The 15317-nt window shown below is 44.0% G+C and overlaps 1 protein-coding gene across 5 annotated transcripts in view; it reads left to right on the forward strand.

The window, feature by feature from the left end:
* Positions 1-15317, forward strand: part of ADCK1 (aarF domain containing kinase 1) — a 150245-nt gene that overhangs the window by 29086 nt on the left and 105842 nt on the right. For 3 of the 5 annotated variants that reach the window (XM_019427332.2, XM_053889660.1, XM_019427335.2), the window contains exons 1-2: positions 226-349; positions 12518-12663. In XM_019427332.2, coding sequence (XP_019282877.1) covers positions 12529-12663 — 135 coding nt within the window. In that variant the 5' untranslated portion in view covers positions 226-349; positions 12518-12528. Of the gene's footprint in view, positions 1-225; positions 350-523; positions 595-12517; positions 12664-15317 lie in introns of those variants that run through there. The other 2 variants (XM_053889659.1, XM_053889657.1) reach the window with 2 other exon arrangements.

Below are 15317 nucleotides of genomic sequence, written 5' to 3' on the forward strand. Positions count from 1 at the left end.
ACAACTCCATCCTCCACGGAACACGAATCTACGCCTCCTTCGGAAAGACTATTGAAAACAAATTTCAGAAAGATTGTGTGTCCGCAGCCCGGGCAGAGAAATAAGTGCCCCTGGCAGGTTAGGTGTCTTGACCCCTCTACCTCCTCGGAAGGAGCGGTCCACGGGGAGCGCGGGTCCGGCGGCTCGCTTGGCCGCGGCTTAGGGAACCACGAACTACAAGTCCCGGCAGGCCGCGCGGCGCCTCCGCTTCATTAGGCGCAATCAGTGGGCGGCTGAGAGCCAAGTCCCGGCGAATCCCGTCACCCAGCTGCGGCGCGGAACTCGGCGCCGCGTCCCCGCGTCCCTTCGGGTGAGTAGGGTAGTCGCACCAGGGTCGCGCGGCGCGTAGAGTGCTGGGGTGGCGGTGCAAACGTCCCAGACGCCCGCCTCCGCTGGAACTGCGCGGGAGGGAACCCGCGGCCTGTGACCTTGTCACCCAGGCCGGCGCTCGGCCACGTGACCGGCAGGGCCCCGCCTCCTCTGCGGTCACTCTCCAGCCCGGCTCACCAGTGGGCAGAAGTGTGGACTGGCTACTTCGATGGCGCAGTCTCGCATGTAGGCAGGGCTGGAGCTGGAGGAGGAGGAGGCATCGGGTGGCTCACCCAGGCGATCTCTGCCTAGGCGGTGTGTGGACTCCGAGCCGCGGGTGGCCGGGGGCTGGGCGTGATCTCTGGACTAGAGCGTGGGGTGCCGCCCAAATCTCTGCCTTCCGTCTGGTAGCTTGGCGTGCTCCGGAGCGCCCCTGATCTCCCACACTTTGCGGGGCCCTGCGCTTCCAGTTCTCCTGGAACTGGAACGTGCTGATGACAGCTGTGCATGGAGAGCAGCCCCTGGAAGACACCTAGCACAGCTCTCTCCCCAGGTTAAGTGGCATTTACTTTCTACTAGGTAGGAAGTCAACCAATTCAACAAGTATTTATTGATCACGTCCATGATTATTGGCACTTAATGGGTGCTCAAGAAATATTTGCCGAGCTGAAAGTGAACTAGACTTTATCTGTGCCTTTGTATGTTTTCTTTCAGCATTTTCTTATTGCACAAGCTATCAAACTGCATCAGAATCATCTGGAGGGCTTGTTACTATACGCAGTGCTCGACCCCCATCCCCAGAGTTTCTGATTCACTGGGTCTGGGCTAGGGAGCAAGAATTTGCATTTGTAACATGCTCCCTGGAGATAGTGATGCTGCCCCGGACATAATTTTGACCACTGCTGCTTTATAGGAAAAAAAAATCCTGTGAATTTAAAGCACCAACTTCTCACACTGGGTTATGCGTCTTTGTGTCCTTATTTGCCAGTTTAACATTTTGTCATGATAAACATGTGCATATCACTGTGTACACTATTAATTTGCCCCTACATTATTTTATATGCAGATTTACACTTCTGTCATTTTTCCTGGATTACATCATATCCTCTTGTGTTATTATTGGCTTGGCTGTTTCTCAACAGCCTTTACAGATGTAAGATTTTACCTCTGCCGGGAGAGCTTGCATTTTATTCCTTCCTGCTAATATACATTTTCTTGCAGACAGGGGACCTATAAGATAAGAATAGTGCTTGGTTCTGGTATCCATTCTCCGACTCCCTGTCCAGCTCCCTGGCCCCCAACTAACTAAATCCGGATTTAGATTTTTATGCCAGAGGGACTCCAGTGACCTACCTTTTACCTGCCACTTGCTCTTTGTGCTTGATTTTCCACTGTTTTCCCTGAGTCCCTACTTTCCCAGGATGAACTGAATGGGGAATTTCTATTCCTTGCCTGGGTGAGATTTATTTTCCTTGTCTGTTCTGGGACCGTGGCATCAGCCAAGGATTCCTTTATTTAATCAATATTGATTCAGCCACCTTCTGGACATATGATTATATTTGGACTGCATCATTGGTGGCAGGTCAGGTTATAAACCTCATCAGGCCAATTAGATGGTCCCTGGGCATTGACTGTGCATCTTTCCAGACTTGAGAAATGATGATATTTTCCACCTTGTTTGCTTTTTTTTTTTTTAAGTTTATTTATTTTGAGAAAGAGAGAGCACACATGTGCATGAGTGGGGGAGGAACAGAGAGAGAGAAAGAGAGAATCCCAAGCAGGCTTGGCATTGTCAGCACGTGGAGCTGGAACTCAGGAACCTCAAGATCTGAGGTGAAACCTGAGCTGAAACCAAGAGTCAGATGCTAAACCGACTGAGCCACCCAGATGCCCCTCACCTTGTTTGTTTTTTATCCACATCAATTACCAGATTTCCCTGAAAACCTGATCACTCTCTCCAAGGGTATTATTGAATCTTTTCCAGTCTTGGGAGTAGACCAGAAGAAATAATGCCCATTTCTCTAATAGCCTCTTTAGGAAATGGGAGGAGACTGTGGTTACTATATGGGATTGATGGAATTAGAGCCCAGAGTGCCTTTCTTCTGACCATTCTCACCTGCGCACCAAGCAGGGCATGGTGATTCCATGCTTATTGACCTGGAATGTGGCATGGGGACTGCGGATGATGGTAACTGGTGGGCCTAGCCACTCTTTGGCCCACCACAAACTGTAAGTGCTTGATTCCCCATTTAGTTCTGTCCAGGGGATGGACATTCCATTTGACTATCAACTTCCCATTTGTAGAGCTTTCCACACTTGCCTTTTGCCTCATTTCATCACCTGCTGGGGTGTTCCCTATGGTCCAGCAAGATGGATTCCATTCTTACAGATTTGACAATAACACAGCTCTCCTAAATGTTTCATAGACTGGAATCGGTTATTTCTGGTGAGGTGCTTTGGTTGATATTCTGACATGTTGATTTCCAGGGCTCTAAGCAGTGTCTTCCACATGCCTGCCATTTGGGCAGGGTAGAGGGTCAGAAAGCAGAGTCGCTGCCCACAGTGACTGATACGGTTATTTGTGAAGAGTGCTAAGGACATGGGTGAACAGAGTCCCTGCTAAGGAGGCCGTGTGCCATAGACAGGCTCAAGCTCCAACTCTGCCGTTTACTGGTTGAGCGCTTGGGAAAAATCTCCCAACTCGTTCCTTTCCTCGTTTATGCCTGTGGATGATGATAATATTTGTCTCATCTTACTGGGTTGTGTGGAATATCTAATGAGATAATGGGTGCAGAGGGCTTTGTAAAGGTTAGTTGTTGCTAAAATTGTCATCTAATTTTTAGGTTTTTAGGGTCTTGGTGTCCTTAAGGCCCCTCCCAAAAGTGTGTGCTCCTGTGAGAAGTAACTCAGGTGAAAGTCAGAAAGGCAAGTAAACAGAACAGGGCAGGTGATTCATTAGCAAAAGGTTTAATAATGAAAGGTGTTTTTCATCGACAGACATATTTCACGGCTGACAGGGTCTTTTAAAATACCCTGAGGGAAACAACTCATTTGCATGTTAAAGACTCACTGACACCGTATGGAAAACTCCAGCTCCAGTCTATTTAGGCACAGTTTGGCTCCTCTATCATCTATTTTATGTTTTTCAATTTCCACCTCTTTTATTACTGAGGACATTTGCATGAAAACCAGGTCTTGGGAATTGTGTCTGTTTCTTGCTGTGGCTTCCCCTCCGAGGGTGGGATGGTCTCAGGGCTCCATTGCCTATAGGGACAGGCCTGGAGGATGGTGCACCAGGAAGATGGGGTTTAAGAGGCAAGAGCTGGGAGGTGGTGCTGGGGTGCTGGGGTAGGATGGCTACTGAATTGATAGCCCTGGAGTGATTCTCACCTGGGGATCTGTGTTGTTACTGGCTCTGCACAGGCCTAGTGAGGTATAGTTTCTCCCTTGATTCATCCATTCAGTAAATACTTTTGGAGCACCTACCACACCAAGGCAGAGTTTGGCAAACTGTAGCCTCTGGGCCACATCTGGCCACACTCATAACTTTATATTTTGTCTGTGCTTGCCATTTGCCTTGTGCTACAATGCAGTATTGAGTAGCTGTGACAGAGGTATTATATGTAGTCTGCAAAGCTGAAAATATTTAATATATGGCCCTTTACCGAAATAGTTTGTGACTCGAGTGCTCGACAGGGAGAACAGCAAGAGCAAAAGCTGTAAGGCCACAGTGTGCCTGGTGGGTTTGATGAATAGCTTGGACGTTAGTGCTTTTGGAGTGCGGTAGCAAGGGGGATAAAGGAAGGGCCTGAGACCTTGGAGGAAACTGGGGGATCAGATCAGATAGGGCCTTGTCGGCCAATGCCTTGGGTCTTCGTCTGAGTGAGGTGGGAGCCATTAGAGAGTTGAGAGCAAGAGAATGCATAATTGGACTGAAGTTTCTATGTTTAGGTGGAAAAATTCACTCTCTTACTCATTCAATTATGCATTTGTTAGCAAACTTATAAATTAGTTATGTAATATATTAACAAATTCGGCCCTTTGCATCTAGTAGAAGAGGCAGATACAGGACCAAATTCTTAGAGATAAAAGCAGTGCATAATAAGAACAGATGGGAAGGAGCAACTAATTCTAAGTAGTTGGTTCACTTAGAGGCTTCATAGAGGGATGAGGGGGGACTGAGTGTGCAGAGGTATTTGGGAGATGAAGCAGGCAAGGTGGGGCGGGGTGAGAATAGGGTGGGCCTTGAACCCCTTGCTAGAGAACTTGGACTTTTCTGTAGGTGGAGGGGAGGTAGGATAATGAGTGCATGTGGAGGTTAGGGTCGTGACGACTCTGGTGGAGAGTAAGAGCCAGATGAGATGTGGGGAAATGGCTTTGGAATGGAGAATGGTTGAGCAGTTCAGTCAAGATAAGATGGGCTTCCTCCCTTGCTTTATTAATTGTACAAGGTTGTGTGCCAAATCCTGGTCTCTCAGGTTCTATGAGTTCTTAGTCTACATAAACTTGTTAGTGTTTCTGGGAAGAAAAAATGAAGTTTAAAGTGACAGTAAGGAAAAGACGTCTTACTTGCTGAGTATGTTAGGTATTATGTTAAAACAGCATCTCCTCTAATGCTCACAGTGGCCCTAGGAGGGAGGTACTATCAAGAACTCTTTTGTAGATGTTTACGTGGAGGCTCCAAGAAATGTGGCTTGCTCAAGGTCACAGAGCTGGTGAGCAGCAGAGCAGGATTCTTCCTGGCTCCAGAGGCTGAGTTCCTGACTACCAGTCCCTCCATATGGCCATTTATCTATCTATCTGTGTATCTATGTATCTATCTATCTATCCATCCATCCATCCATCCATCCATCTATCTACCTACCTACCTACCTACCTACCTATCTACCTATGTTTATTTATTTATAAATGTTTATTTATTTTGAGAGAGAGAGAGAGAGAGAGAGAGCACACACAGGGGAGGGGCAGAAGGAGAGGGAGAGAGAGAACCAAAGCAGGCTCTGTGCCGTCAGTGCACAGCCTGACATGGGGCTTGATCCCGTGAACTGTGAGATCATGACCTAAGCTGAAATCAAGAGTCAGGTGTTTAACCGAACTAGCCACCCAAGTGCCCCCAGATGACCTTTTTAATGTGGGCTTCTTTTCAGGCCCCACAAGGAATGGTCCCTCATGGACTACATTGATGATCTTGAAGGAGGAAGATGTGTAAGGAGCTGAGTGCACTCAGCCTAATGTAAAGCCTGCTTCCGGGTCCATTTGGGAACCTGTGTTTTGGCAAGACAAGGTAGAGGGTGAACTGAGCATGCTGCTGCCCTTTTTAAACATTTTTTACTTTGGGGTGCCTGGGTGGCTCAGTTGGTTAAGCGTCCAACTTTGACTCAGGTCATGATCTCACAGTTCATGGGTTCGAGCCTGGCGTCAGGCTCTGTGCTGATAGCTCAGAGCCTTCTTCGGATTCTGTGTCTCCCTCTCTCGCCTCTCCCCTGCTCACGCTCTGTGTCTCTCTCTCTCTCTCTCTCTCTCTCTCTCTCTCAAAGATAAATAAACATTATTTATTGTTTATTTATATAAAAATATAAAATATAAAAAACCATCTTTTATTTTGTGTGTGAGAGAGAGGGCACAAGCAAGGGGAATGGCAGAAGGAGAGGAGAGAGAGAATCCCAAGCAGGCTCTATACTGTCAGCATGGAGCCTGATGCAGGGCTTGATCTCATGAGTCGTGAGATCATGACCTGTATGCTACCCTTTTTGATAGCAGATCCTGCAGGCTGAGGGTGTAGAGAACAAGGGGAAAAGGTAGGGGGAAGTGGGAGCCTGCCAGGATGTTAGAAGCAGGGCATGCAGAAGTCCTGCAGAAGCTGATAGCGGTGTAAATGAGGTCCTTTACTGGAGCATGGCATTGGGAGAGGAAATAATTACTAGTAATAATAATAATAAGAGATAACAACAGTGTTGGTGATAGCAGTTGCTACTGTGTTCTTACTGTGGAGGTGGCTCTTTGCTATACATTTTGCATGATTTCCTCGTTCCTCACCACCCCATCCGGTAGACACTGATGTCATCATCCCCATTTTATGGTCACAAGATTCAGAGAGAGTTAGCAGTGTGGCTGCTAACCCTGTGGGCAAATGACTATAGGGGCTCCAATGCAGGCCTGCTGGAGTGCATGTTCTCAACCACCGTGTCTCTGGTCTGGAAGGAACCCTTGGCTTACTAAAATGTTGGCAGAGGGGGTGCCTGGTTGGCTCAGTGGGTAGAGCATGTGACCCTTGATCTTGGGGGTTGTGAGTTCGAGTCCCATGTTGGGTGTAGAGATTATTTAAAAAAAAAAAAAAGAAATCTTTAAAAAAAATAAAATTTTGGAGGGGAAGGAAAAAAAAAAAAAAAGGAGGGAGCCAAACCATAAGAGACTCTTAAAAACTGAGAATAAACTGAGGGTTGATGGGGGGTGGGAGGGAGGGGAAAGTGGGTGATGGGCATTGAGGAGGGCACCTGTTGGGATGAGTCCTGAGTGTTGTATGGAAACCAATTTGACAATAAATTTCATATTAAAAAAAAATAAATTTTGGCAGAAAAAATAATTAAAATGCAGAATGATGTGGGGATAGGGAGGCTTTCCTAAATAAAGAGAATATAAAGAAAATAAAGCACATTCTACAAAACAAGGTTTTAATTTAATTTATTCTTTTTATTTATAAACTCCCTTTTTTTTTTTTTTTTTTCCCAGAACTGAACCAGGAGCTGAGCCAGAGCATTTGTGTTTAGGGAAAGAAATGAGTTTCTGAAATTATTTCTTTAAAAATAATTGTTTGCAGTCACTCTTGTGTGCCAATTGCAGACACTGGGGGTTTGGGAGTAGGTGCAATAAACTGAGAAGGCTTGATTTTTGGGCATGGTTTCACTGATGGATTTGAATGCAGTGGAGCCTCTTTATTAAAGAGTAAAAATCACCCTTATGTTATTAAAATGCAGATTCCTGAGTCCCATCTCCAGGGTTGGTGATTCAGTGGGTCAGTGAGTAGACTTCAGAAATCTGCATTTTTATGTGTTAAACATTTTTTTTTCTTTTTTTCTAAAAGTTTTTATTTTGAGAGCTAGAGCACATGGTGAGGAGGGCGGAGTGTCAGAGAGAGAGAGAGAGAGAGAGGGAGAGAGAGAATCCCAAGCAGGTTCCATGCTGTCAGCACAGAGCTGGACGTGGGCTCAATCTCAAGAACTGTGAGATCATGACATGAGCCAAAATCAAGAGTCGGACACTTAACCGACTGAGCTGCCCTGGTGTCCCTAAATTTTTTTCTTCTGATGAGAACTTTTAGGATTTACTCTTAGCAACTTTCAAATATGTAATAAAATAAAATAAAACCATACCAATTAACAATAAAATATTGTTAATTATAGTCCATGCTGTATGTTACATCCTCATGAGTTATTTATTTTATAACTGGAAGTTTGTACCTATTGATCCCCATTGCCCATTTTGCCCACCTCCACCCCCTGTCTTTGGTAACCACCAAGCTGTTCTTTGTATCTGGAATTGGTTTTTTGTTTTTTAGGTTTCACATATAAGTGAGATCATATAGTACTTGTCTTTCTCTCTCTGACGTATTTCACTCTAGGTCCATCCATGTGTCACAAATGGCAAGATTTCTTTCCTTTTCATGGCTGAGTTATATCCCATTATATTCACATATATATCACATTTTCTTTATCCGTTCATCCATTGATGGGCATTTACGTTGTTTTCTTACCTTGGCTATTATAAACAATACTGCAGCAAACATGTGAATATATATATCTTTTTGAGTTAATGTTTTTGTTTTCTTTGGATAGCAATTCCACTTCTGGGTATTTGAGTCATATGGTAGTTCTATTTTTAAGTCTTTGAGGAGCTTCCATACTGTTTTCCATAGTGGTTGCACTAATTCACATTCTCACCAACAGTACACAAGGGTTTTTTTTTTCTCCATTTCCTTGCCATCACTGTTATTTCTTGTCTTTTTGATAGTAGCCATCCTAGCAGGTCTGAGGTAATATCTCATTGTGGCTTCAGTTTGCATCTCCCTGATGATTAATGATGTTGAGCGTCTTTTGGTATAACTGTTGGCCATTTGTATGTCTTCCCTGGAAAATATCTATTCAGATCTTCTGCCTGTATTTTAATCAGATTTTTTAAACTGTTGAATTGTATGGGTTTTTTATAGATCTTGGATATGAATCCCTTATCAGATATATGATTTGGAAATATTTTTTCCCATTCAGTAGGTTGCCTTTTCATTTTGTTGGTGGTTTCCTTTGCTGTATGGAAACTTTTTAGTTTGAGGTATTCCCATTTGTTGTTTTTGTTGCTTTTGCTGTTAGTGTCAGATTCAAAAAGTCATTACCAAGAGCTATGTTAAGGGGCTTATGGCCTATGTTTTCTTCTAGGAGTTTTATGTTTTCAGATTTTACATTCAAGTCTTTAACCCATTTTAAGTTAGTTTTTGTGTATGATATGAGATAGGGGTCCAGTTTGATTCTTTTGCATGTGGCCATCCAGTTTTCCAAACACTATTTGTTGACAAGACTGTCATTTCCCCACTGTGTATTCTTGGCTCCTTTGTTGTAAATTAATTGCCCATATGCGTGTGGGTTTATTTCTGGACTCTCTATTGGCTTCCGTTGATCTATGTGTTTGTTTTTATGTCAATGCCATACTGTTTTGATTACTACACTTTTGTAATATAGTAGTATAATCAGAGACCATGATACCTCCAGCTTTGCTCTTCTTCCTCAAGACTGCTTTGGGTATTCTTGGTCTTTTGTAGTTCCATATAAATTTTAGGATAGTTTGTTCTATTTCTGTGAAAACTGCCTTTGGAATTTTGATAGGGATTGCATTGTATCTGTAGATTGCTTTGGGTAATATGGAAATTTTTTTTTTAATTTTTTTTAACGTTTATTTATTTTTGAGACAGAGAGAGACAGAGCGTGAACAGGGGAGGGTCAGAGAGAGGGAGACACAGAATCTGAAACAGGCTCCAGGCTCCGAGCTGTCAGCACAGAGCCCAACGTGGGGCTCGAACTCACGGACCGCGAGATCATGACCTGAGCCGAAGTCGGCCACTTAACTGACTGAGCCACCCAGGCGCCCCAAGGAAATTTTAATAACATTCTTCCAATCCATGAACACAGAATATCTTGCCAGTTATTTGTGTCTTCAATTCATTAGTGTCTTATAATTTTCAGTGTATAGGTCTTGGTTAAATTTATTCTGAGATATTTTATTTTTGACGCAATTATAAGTGGGATTTTCATAATTTCTCTTTCTGATTATTCATTATTAGTGCATAGAAACCCAACAGATTTTTGCATGCTGATTCTGTATCCTGCAACTTTACTGAATTTGTTTATTCTGATGGTTTTTTGGTGGATTGCTTAGGGTTTTCTATATATAATATGTTATCTGCAAATAGTGGCAGTTTTACTTCTTCTTTCCCAATTTGGATGCCTTTTACTTCCTCTTGCCTAATTGCTCTTGCTAGGGCTTCCAGTACTGTGTTGAATAAAAGAGGTGAGAGTGGGCATCCTTGTCCTGTTCCTGATCTTAGAGGAAAAGTTTTCAGCCTTTCACCATGGAGTATGATGTTAGCTGTGGGCTTATCATATATGGCCTTTATTATGCTGAGGTATGTTCCCCTGTATCTACTTTGTTGAGAGTTTTTAATCATTAATGAGTGTTGAATTTTGTCAGATGCTTATTCTGCATTGTTGAGATGATCTGATTTTTATCCCTCATTTTGTTGATATAGTGTAAGAAATCTACATTAAAAAAAGATTTTAGTATAATATGACTTCACTCATATGAGGACTTTAAGATACAAAACAGATGAACATAAGGGAAGGGAAGCAAAAATAATATAAAAACAGGGAGGGGGACAAAACATAAGAGACTCTTAAATATGGAGAACAAACAGAGGGTTGCTAGAGGGGTTGTGGGAGGGGGGATGGACTAAATGGGTAAAGGGCTTAAGAAATCTACTCTTGAAATCATTGTTGCACCATGTGCTAACTAACTTGGATGTAAATTATAAAAAATAAATTATTAGATTAAAAAAAAGATTTTAGGGGTGCCTGTGTGGCTTAGTTGGTTAAGCCTCCAGTTCTTGATTTTGGCTCAGGTCATGATTTTGCAGTTTGTGAGATTGAGCCCCGTGAGATCTGACAGCGCAGAGCCTGCTCGGGATTCTCTGTCTCTGTCTGCCCCTCCCCTACTTGTGCATGCACACATGCTTTCTCGAAATAAATAAATTTTTAAAAAAATAAATAAGATTTTATTTTTGAGTTAAATTTATCCTCAACATGGGGCTCAAACTTACAACCCTGAGGTCAAGAGTCTCATGCTGTATCCACTGAGCCAGCCAGGCACCCCTGAGATCTGCATTTTTGAAATGGTATTTTTACAGGTATTCCTCTGACCATTCTTTAGAAATGTTGGATTAGGAAAAGAAGACTGCAAAGGAGAAAAACAACAGAATTATAAAAATTATTGAGTCCAGAAAGGGTCAAGAAAGGAGAGAAAAAGAAATAGAACAGGTAGGAAAAATAGAAGACATAGAAGAAGATGCTAAAATTAAGTCTAAATACATAGGTTATATTAATTGCAAAAAGAAAAAAAATCAACTATATGTTGTTTAAAGAAACAGTATAAATTTAAGTTGAAAGTAGAAGAATGGAATAAGATGTACCTGTGAATACTTAAAAAAAAAAAATCTGTGGGATGCCTGGGTGGCTCAGTCGGTTGAACCTCTGACTCTTGATTTTGGCTCAGGTCTGTAGGATTGAGCCCCGTGTCAGGCTCTGTGCTGAGCATGGAGCCTGCTTAAGATTCTCTCTCTCTTCCTCTGCCCCTCTTCCCCACTCGTGTTCTTTCACTCAAATAAAATTAAAGATTTTAAGAAAATCTGTGGCTATACTGTGAGGCATGAGTCCAAATACATTTTAAAGAAAATGAAGACAAGACTGTGTGTAGCAATAGTTTTCATACAAAGAGGAAACAGAGGCACAGAGCAGGGAGGGGATGGTCACAGACTGAGTCCAAAGCAGAGCAAACAGTGATGGCCTGAATCTTCCTGCCGCTTCTATACAGGTTTGCACGTGTGGATGACTTGGTGATTCACTTCTCCTGGGTGGGACTTCTCCCCTGGTACCTGTAGCTATGGTCGAGGATTTTAGTCTGATATAGAGTTCCCAGAAATTGAAGAGGAAGCAGCCCAATGGGTACAGTGACCTCCAAATGCTCCAACAGTCCACCTGGTGGGCTGAGCTGTTACAAGTAGGGTGGGGAAGGGTATCAAAGAGCCTTGAGCCCACTTGAACCTACCGACTGGGAGTATGTTTGGTTGAACAGATCAAATCAGCACGTGGACGTCGAATCCCTAACTGCATAGTATCCTGCAAGACTGTGAGTGGACGGTGTACTAATAGTCATGGTGTTTGCCTTCAGGCAAAACTTCAGGGAGCTCACAATCTAGACAGGGAGGAGTTTACTCTAACTGAAATAAATATTTTGGAAATCAGCCAGACACTGAGAGCTTATCTGGCTGATTCTGACCAGCTGCCATTTTGGCTGTGGCCTGAGCACTTCAGACCTGGGCACGGAGGGCTAATGATGCCTATATGTGCATGGTGGTACAAATAATAGTTACAAGTAACGGTGGTTAGTATGTTCTGCCACTTCCCCTGTTTCAAATAGCACCTCTGTCACATATTCATCATCCTAACTCTTACCCTCTTTTTCTTCTCCGTACTTAATACCAGCTGCTATTCTAATATATGTGTGTTTGCTTCTGATCTGTTGTCCCATCTAGAGTGTAAGTCCATGTGGGCAAGAACTTTGTTTTGTTCCTTCTGTCCCCAGTGCCTAGAATGGTGCCTGGCACTGTGGAAGGAAAAATGACCTTGAGAGTTGGTTTGTGCCAGGTACTCTGCTAAGCCTTTTATGTACATGATCTCATTTTATCCCAACGACTTTTGAGGTAGCTACCCCAAAAACGAGGAAACAGAGATCAGCAAGATTGAGAAAATGACCCAAGGTTGTATAATCTATTAAGTGGCGGAGCCTGAATTTGAATCCTGGTCTGACTAACTATGGAACTCAACTGTTCCTTTTCTCTGCTTTTCTTCGGCAGGGTCTGGGGACATGGCCCGAAGGGCTCTCAAGCTTGCTTCGTGGACCGGCATGGCTCTTGCTGCCTCTGGCTTCTTCCTCTACAGCAACAAGTACTTGGATCCTAATGACTTTGGTGCTGTCAGGGTGGGCAGAGCAGTTGCAACGGTAGGTTTTTCTTATTGTCAGGGTGGCAGAGGAACTGCTGTATTACCTGCAGGTGTTTGTACATGTAACAGATATACATGCCAGCCACACGTGTGGAGCTGCATGTGTGCCCTTCCTTGCGCAAAGCTCCCTCTGCACAGTAGCACAGGCATGGGTGTGCACCCTCAGGCACCTATATTCCTGTACACCCAACCTCTGTCATACTAAGCCGAAATAGAATGGGATTGCACAGGGTCTCTGTTCTGCAGCTTTGACATGTTAGATTCTGTATGTAATTTTAGAGACAGACCTGGACCGGTGCTCCTCAGCAAATGTATGTGGAAAGACTTTGCAGCCTTGATTAAACTCTACCAGAAAACTTGACTTTCTCTTCAGTGTGCTAGTGTGAGTGGTTCCTGATGCAGGGCTCATAATCAGAACATCTGGGCCTTGGAAAACTTTGGGGCTCCCCTCCAACCCTCAATCTAATCTGAGGGGTCCTGGGTGGCTCAATCAGTTGAATGTCTAACTTTGGCTTAGGTCATGATCTAACGGTTTGTGAGTTCGAGCTCTGCATCGGGCTCACTACTGTCCGCAAAAAGCCCACTTTGGATCTTCTGTCCCTCCCCACTTTTTTTCCCCTCCCCTACTCACACTCTCTCTCAAAAATAGATACACATTTAAAAAAAAAAGAGCATCTTAGTTGAATATTTTACCGTTAGAAGTTTTCTCCAGTGGCTCAGGAACATCCTCCCTGTTGAATCATGTCCTCCTAACTCTGCTGAAAGGAGCTCTCCCAAACATGCATATATAACTGCCCCATTTGTGGGTCATTTGCCACATGCTTCGTGCTTTCTTGCCTCCTCTGTCTGCTGCAGGATGAACTCATCCTTTCTTCCCCTTGGCATAGATATACTCTGTGCGCTGTCTGTTTGGGTTGTTGTCTGATCATTTCCTTAATACTCAGTGTTGCGAAGTCTTCTCCCTAGCTAGTCATAGAATCTAATGGACAAATAGATAAATAGATAGGCCATAGAGTATGAAATGATTCCTGAGTGTTTATCAAGTGCTTTTTGGGGGCCCAGTGTGGTCTTTACAGGCTTTGAGAGGTAGAAATGAACCGTCCTACCCACACCCAGCTTTGAAGGAGCTGATGGTTGAGGAGTGCTCATGTAAATGGGTCAAAAAGCAATGGATTTGTTTTAAAGCCATGGATCGGATCAAGATGTGTGATTCAGGTGACCACTGCTACGGGACCTCAGACAGAAGAGTGAGACCCGTAGGCCGGGAGTCAGGATGAGTGCCCTAGGCGAAGCAGGCTTTGATGGAACCTTAGGGGTTTGAATATAGTTGACCCTTAACAACGGGTTAGGGTGCTGACACCCATGCAGTCAAAAATCCATGTATAACTTTTGACTCCCCCAGAGCTTAACCACTAATAGCCTACTGTTGACCGGAAGTCTTACAGATAACATGAAGAGTCGATTAACATATTGTATGTCATATGTATTATATACTGTATTCTTATAATAAAGTAGTCTAGAAAAAAATGTTATTAAGAAAATCATAAAGAAAGAGTGCCTGGGTGGGTCAGTTGATAAAGCATCTGACTCGGCTCAGGCCATGATCTCATGGTTCATGGGTTCGAGCCCCATGTCGGGCTCTCTGCTGTCAGTGCAGGGCCCGTTTCGAATCCTCTGTCTCCCTCTCTCTCTGCCTCTCCCCCCGCCTCTCTCGCACATGGGTACGCTCTCTCTCAAAAATAAACGTTAAAAAAAAAAAAACCGTAAAGAACATACATTTACAGTACCATACGGTAATTTACCGGTAAAACCCCACGTGTAGGTGGGCCCGCACAGTTCAAACCCATGTTGTTCAAGGGCCAGCTGTAGTTGGGAATGAGGGAAGAAGGCATTTACCAGTGATTTATAAACCAGCCACTAGGCTGTGCATTCTTTGAAGGCCAGGGCTCTGGTCTTGATCGGCCTTGTGCTTTGTTCAGTGACCAACTCTTGTTCGCGGTTGGCGCTCAACACATTTATATCGAGTGGAATAAAGCTTTGGGAGTGTAGACAAGGGAGCAGACTCCTCTAGGTATCAGCCTTGTAAGCCTCTTACCTTCCAGGGGCCTCAGTTGCTCAGTTCTAAAAAGGAAGGGTTGGCCTAGGTAATCCTCAAGCCTCCTCCATGTCTGAGATATCTGGAAGCCTGTAATTTCCTGATTTCACCAAGAACATGCGGACTTCTCCTAGACTTTTGGCCAAGGGACCCAGAATCAAAACTTAGGCTGTTAGAGCAAACATAAATGTAAAACGATGTTTACTTGTGGTAATACATTTATCCAACAGCATTCGTTCAACTAGTCTTTACTGAGCATTTACCTGTGTATCTGGCACTGTAAAAAGGGGCTGGGGATGCAGTGATGAGCAGGAAGGACAAGCCTCTGTGTTTATAGAGCTGAAATTCTAGCAAAGAGGAGATAGTCCACCTACCAGGAAACAAATGAGTGAGGTAATTTCGGATAGGATAATTTTGTTATGATGAATAATTGAGAGTTCCTGGTGGGTGGGGCAGCCTTCGATTAGGGCTCTCTGCAGAGGTGGCATTTGTGCAGACTGACAGGAGGAAGCCGGCCAGGCTAAGATCTGGGGGCAGAGCATCGCAGCGGAGGGGTT

This window comes from Panthera pardus, unplaced genomic scaffold (genome assembly GCF_024362965.1).
Source record: "Panthera pardus isolate Hobbes unplaced genomic scaffold, ASM2436296v1 HiC_scaffold_24, whole genome shotgun sequence".
NCBI classification, from domain to species: Eukaryota; Metazoa; Chordata; class Mammalia; order Carnivora; family Felidae; genus Panthera; species Panthera pardus.